The sequence below is a fragment of the Otolemur garnettii genome, unplaced genomic scaffold (assembly GCF_000181295.1).
Source record: "Otolemur garnettii isolate 467f Iridium unplaced genomic scaffold, OtoGar3 scaffold00172, whole genome shotgun sequence".
Lineage (NCBI taxonomy): Eukaryota > Metazoa > Chordata > Mammalia > Primates > Galagidae > Otolemur > Otolemur garnettii.
Genome location: NW_003852567.1, coordinates 2,358,145 through 2,363,855, shown reverse-complemented (window position 1 = coordinate 2,363,855; position 5,711 = coordinate 2,358,145). Strand labels below are relative to the sequence as shown.

Sequence of the window (5,711 nt, the reverse complement as noted above, 5' to 3'; positions counted from 1 at the left end):
GAGCCGGGAGCTTCACTTTCACAGGAAGTCACAGTTATACATGAAGCACTATTGAGACACTGTTTCAATGAACACACAGCCAAACTATAAAGGCTTCTATTACATCATTTGGCATTTTAAGAAAACATAGTTTTGGGCAGCGCCTGTGGCTCAATGAGTAGGGCGCCAGCCCCATATACTGAGGGTGTCGGGTTCAAACCCGGCCCCAGCCAAACTGCAACAAAAAATAGCCCGGGGTTATAGTGGGCGCCTGTAGTCTCAGCTACTGGGGAGGCTGAGACAAGAGAATCGCCTAAGCCCAGGGGTTGGAGGTTGCTGTGACACCACAGCACTCTACCAAGGGCAATAAAGTGAAACTCTGTCTCTAAAATAAAAAAAAAGAAAGAAAGAAAACATAGTTTTTACATTATGCAATTAAAAAAAACAAAACAAAATGCAAAGAATATAAGAACATAGGAAGACTTACAATGGTTTTGCATTATTTTATAGCAAGGCAATAGTACCGAACATTTGTGTTTAAGTATATTAGAAAACAAATGAGAAATTTAAACTATTAAGTATAGATACAATCTTTGAAACAAAATTTAAGAAAAAAATATCACTAATGAGAAGGGAAAGACGCTTTTAGCTGACAGAATGATCATTAGTTAAGAAGAGCAAATCACAATAAAAATTTTCCATATTCATCCAGGAAAACTCAGTGTAGTTATTATTCCACATGGAATCATCAGATATGTGCTTGGAAATTATCACATCATTGTTTTCTGGACTGGAATACACTGCCTAAATTTTTATATTTAGAAAGAAATTGTAAGCAATGTGTCATATTCCAAAAAACATTTGTTAATTGGTACACTTCCTTAAAATCCCACACTAAAATTAAAAGTGAGTTACCAGGCTCTGCGAAGAATAGGAGCTGACAGCTGTGGAGGCGCCAGTCCCTGGTGCTGTCTGATTGCTGTGTTGAGAATTTGTGAAGACCAGGGCTTGGCCAAAGTCCTGTTGCTGGGAAGTTTCAAAGGAGCTGACGTCTGAGGCTTGACTAGGAGGAACAGACTTCTGGAGTAAGGCTACAAGATCAATGCTAAGTACACAGAAAACAAATGAGGAACCAGTCACAAGTAAATCTTACCAACAAATTAACTTCAGAAGCAAATAAATATAAAGTTATACTAAAAATAAACTAAGTGAGGAGAACCTTTGGAAAATGGGGTTTAACGAAATAAAAAAGAGGGCTTTGGATGGGTATAGTGGCTCACACCTGTGATCCTAGTGCTCTGGGAGGCCGAGGCCAGTGGATGCCTAACCTTATGAGTTCCAGATCCCATCTCTAGCCAGGTATTGTGGTGGGTGCCTGTAGCCCCAGCTACTCAGAAGGCTGAGACAAGAAAATTGCTTAAGCCTAGGAATCTGAGGTTGCTGTGAGCTATGATGCCATGGCACTCTACCAGGGGTGACAAAGTGAAACTGTCTCAAAAAAAAAAAAAGAAAAGAAAGAGGGCTTCAATCAAAAAAGAAAAAGGACATGAAGCCACAGAGATTGAAACAGGATTTTGCAAAGAAGAAAAATGAAAAGGGGTAAGGGAGAAATCTTCACACAACTGACATGATGACTGATTTGAAAACCTGGAGCAAGAGAGTAAACTTAAACAATTGTCTGAAGCTTGGCTAATTTTGCTAAGAATATTTTACCCCATTTATTACTTGGAACCAAAGTTTCTAGTAGATCCATGTTCTTAGGGAATGAAGACTTCAGCGAAAATTGATAATTGCCTAAGTTTCACATTTATCTTAAGATATTCATATATATTTTGTATTCTATCCCATAAATAAATTTATGTTTATGTGTATAAACCAAGTAATTTCTTATTTTAAATATTCAGGAATAACTATACATTTGTTAATATGTGTATGTTAATATTAATGCGTATACCAATACATTTTTTTTTAATTGAGTTTATTTATTTATTTTGGTTGCAGAGTTGTCATTGTTGTTTTAGCTGGCCTGAGCCAGGCTCAAACTCACTAGCTTCAGTGTATGTGGCTGACACCCTGAGCTACGGGCACTGAGCCAATAAATACATTGTTAACTAGAACTCTTTTAATACCCCCAGAAGGAAAGATATTTCAACTTGAGAAGCATGGACTAAAACCTGAAAGCAGAGGCCAGGAATGGTGGCTCACACCCGTAATCCTAGCACTCTCAGAGGCCAAGGCGGGTGGATTGCCTGAGCTCATAATGGGTTCAACACCAGTCTGAGCAAGAGCGAGACTCTATCTCTAAAAAATAGCTGGGCACAGGGTGGTACCTGTGGCTTAGTGAGTAGGGTGCCGGTCTGGCCAAACAGCAACAAAAAAATAGCCAAGCGTTGTGGTGGGCACCTGTAGTTCCAGCTACTCAGGAGGCTGAGGCAAGAGAATCACTTAAGCCCAAGAGCTGGAGGTTGCTGTGAGCTGTGACATCACAGCGCTCTACCAAGAGCAACAAAGTAAGACTCTGTCTCTAAACAAACAAAAAATAGCTGGGCACTGTGGCAGGTGCCTGCAGGGCCAGCTACTTGGGAGGCTAAGGGAAGAGAATTGCTTGAGCCTAAGAGTTAGAGGTTGCTATGAGCTATGACGCCATGGCACTCTACCAATGGTGACAAAGTAAGTCTCTGTCTCAAAAAATAAAAAATAAAATAAAATGGCTCAGCACCTGTAGCTCAAGTGGCTAAGGCACCAGCCACATACACCTAAGGTGGCAGGTTCAAATCCAACCCGGGCCCACCAAACAACAATGACAGCTGCAACAAAAAAATAGCTGGGCGTTGTGGCGGGCACGTGTAGTCCCAGCTACTTGGGAGGTGGAGGCAGAAGAATCACTTGAGCCTAGGAATTGGAGGTTGTGGTGAGCTATGATGCCACAGTACTCTACCCAGGGGACAGCTTAAAACTCTGTCTCAAAAAATAAATAAATAAATAAATAAAATAAGAAAGCACGAGGAAAAAACTGTTTCAGATAAACACTATCTGACATGAATGAGCTTCATACCAACTCTTCTCCAAACTCACCTTATTTAGTAGAACCTGTAAGCAAGATGCATGAGATTTTTCTGACATGATAATACATTTAATTAAACCCAATCAAAAGCCAGTTCCCATCAATTCTCATAATTAAAACTCTCACCATACCAGTGAGACAGGTAGATTCTAGGAAAATTCAAGAATTACTCCTGGTACACACCAAAGTTCCTAGCCCCGAGTTCTTACACTTACATTCTGACACTCTCACAACCCCATGGTCAAAGCGGAATTTCCAGACTAGAATTTTCGACCCCAAGATAATGTTCTACTTTATAATATTCTAACATCAGAAATACAAATCCAGGTTGTTATATTATATGACCAATCACAAAAGTTTACTACTAACAATAAACAGAGTAAGTTCTATTCCAAAAGGCTGATAAAAATTATGCATAAAGTGTTCTGCACTATCTTCTGAAAAATAAATAAAAGAGCCACTAAAAAGTACAGTTAATTTTTTAAATGAAAAATATTATAAATTCACCACCTATACTAGGTAAACGTGAAAACTAATCCTAAAAATTCAGTGCTTCATAAATATAATGGAGAAGATTTCTGTATATAACTAGAAATTCTAAGAAATTCACAAATAATATATTGTAAAATACACAGAAATTAATCATTTTATTTCTCTATGATGAAGTCTCATAGCCATCTTATTTAGCATGAGATTGAGCATGTTAGGTTCAAAACTGCTTTCACTGCTAAGGTGTCATATATATCCAGGCTTTCATCATTCCATTTTTAAAGCATTTTCAAAGGTGGTTAGAATTATTGTAAATACTAGGATATAAACAAATGGTGTTCAGTAATTCAGTTCAGTGCACATTCTAAGAATGTTACTATTACTCCAAAAACTCTGTTCTTTTCTATAATCTAGTAGATTAAAACTAGTAGAGTCCTAACAGAATGATTCTGCATTAGCTTGCAAAGATAAGTAAATGGAATTATATGAATAAACTAAACAATATACTTACTGAGTTCATTGAAAAAAAAAAAGGTTAACAGGCTGCAGATGGTGGCTGACACCTAATCCTAGCACTCTGGGAGGCCAAGATAAGTGGATTGCTTGAACTCAGCAGTTTAAGACCAGACTCAGAAAAAAAAAAAAACCGAGGCCCTGTCTTTACTACAAAGAAGAAAAAGTAGCTGAGCATTGTGGCAGGTACCTTTAGTCCCTGCTACTTGGGAGGCTAAGGCAAGAAAATTATTGAGCCCAAGAGTTTGAGGTTGCTGTGAGCTAGGACATCACAGTATTCTACACAAGGCAAGAGACTGAGACTCTATCTATTAAAAAAAAAAAAAAAAAAGCCAGGTGCAGTGGCTCATGCTTGTAATCCCAAAACTCTAAGAGGCCAAGGGAGGTGGACTGCCTGAGCTCACAGGTTTGAGACCAGCCTGAGGAGCCAGAGTGAGACCCCTGTCTCTAAAAATAGTTGGGTGTTGTATTGGGTGCCTATAGTCCTAGCTTCTCAGGAGGCTGAAGCAAGAGGATCACTTGAACCCAAGAGATTGAGGTTGCTGTCAGCAATGAGGCAACGGCACTCTACCTAGAGCAACAAAGTAAGACTCTGTCTCAAAAAAAAAGTTAACAAAACTGCAAAGAGCAACCATCAAATAGGCCAAGCATAAAAATCTCTGCCACAAGTATGAACAATTAAAAAAAGCTGCTATTTTCTTTTCATCACTGGATACAAATAATTAGGAAATTATTGAAGCTCTGTCAACACAAGTAGGGGTAAAATAAAGTTAAATCTTAGATAAAGGGGAGAAGACAAAAAGAGACCACAAAATGAAAACACTTGTCAGGGGCAAAATATTTCAATTATGCCTTAAAATAACAAATATAAAATGGCAAAAAGTGATTACCTTTGCCCAGGTGTGATGTGATTCTCTGCTGGAACAGATGATGCAGTGAAGACCTTTGTTTCAGAAAGCTATATGGGAAGTTCAAAAAAAAATTTTTAATCTTATTCTATATAAAATTCAAAATAGGCCAGGCACAAAGGCTCAAATCTGTAAGCTCAACACTCTGGGAAGTTGAGGCAGGAGAACTGCATGAGCCCAGAAGTTGAAGTCCAGCAAGCATAACATAGCAAGATACTATCTCTACAAAAGAAATGTTTTAATTGGACAGGAGAGATGGCATGCACTTGTGTTCCTAGCAACCTGGAGGCTTGGGTGGGAGGATTTTTGAACCCAGGAGTTTAAGGTTATAATGAGTTATGATCATGCCACTGCACTCCAGCCTGGGCAACAGAATAAACCACCATCTCTTTTAAAACAAACAAAAAACTACTAGGCATCTACCCAGAAGGGGAAAATTAAATCATTTTATCTTAAGGACATTTGCAGTAGATTGTTAATTACAGCTCATTTTACAATTGCTAAGAAGTGGAAACACATCTAAATGCCCACCAACCTAGGAATGGATTAATAAACTGTGGTATATGGGGAGGGGAAACAATTATAAGAGGGACTTTACCTAACAACTGCAATCAGTGTAACCTACCTCTTTGTACCCTCAATGAATCCCAAACAATAAAAAATAAATGAAAATAAAAATAAACTGGCTCGGCTCAGCGCCTGTGGCTCAAGTGGCTAAGGCACCAGCCACATACACCTAAGGTGGCGGGTTCGAATCC

At 38.7% G+C, this 5,711-nt stretch overlaps 1 protein-coding gene and 1 non-coding gene across 2 annotated transcripts in view; both read right to left on the bottom strand.

The window, feature by feature from the left end:
* Positions 1–5,711, bottom strand: part of UBAP2 (ubiquitin associated protein 2) — a 120,540-nt gene that overhangs the window by 31,893 nt on the left and 82,936 nt on the right. The window contains exons 10-11 of the mRNA XM_012811681.2: positions 4,936–5,003; positions 895–1,084 (exon numbers count right to left, since the gene is read on the bottom strand). Coding sequence (XP_012667135.1) covers positions 895–1,084; positions 4,936–5,003 — 258 coding nt within the window. The remainder of the gene's footprint in view (positions 1–894; positions 1,085–4,935; positions 5,004–5,711) is intronic.
* On the bottom strand, positions 686–770 carry LOC111728605. The gene has a single exon (XR_002775843.1). It is a non-coding gene; the product is annotated as a small nucleolar RNA SNORD121A (small nucleolar RNA).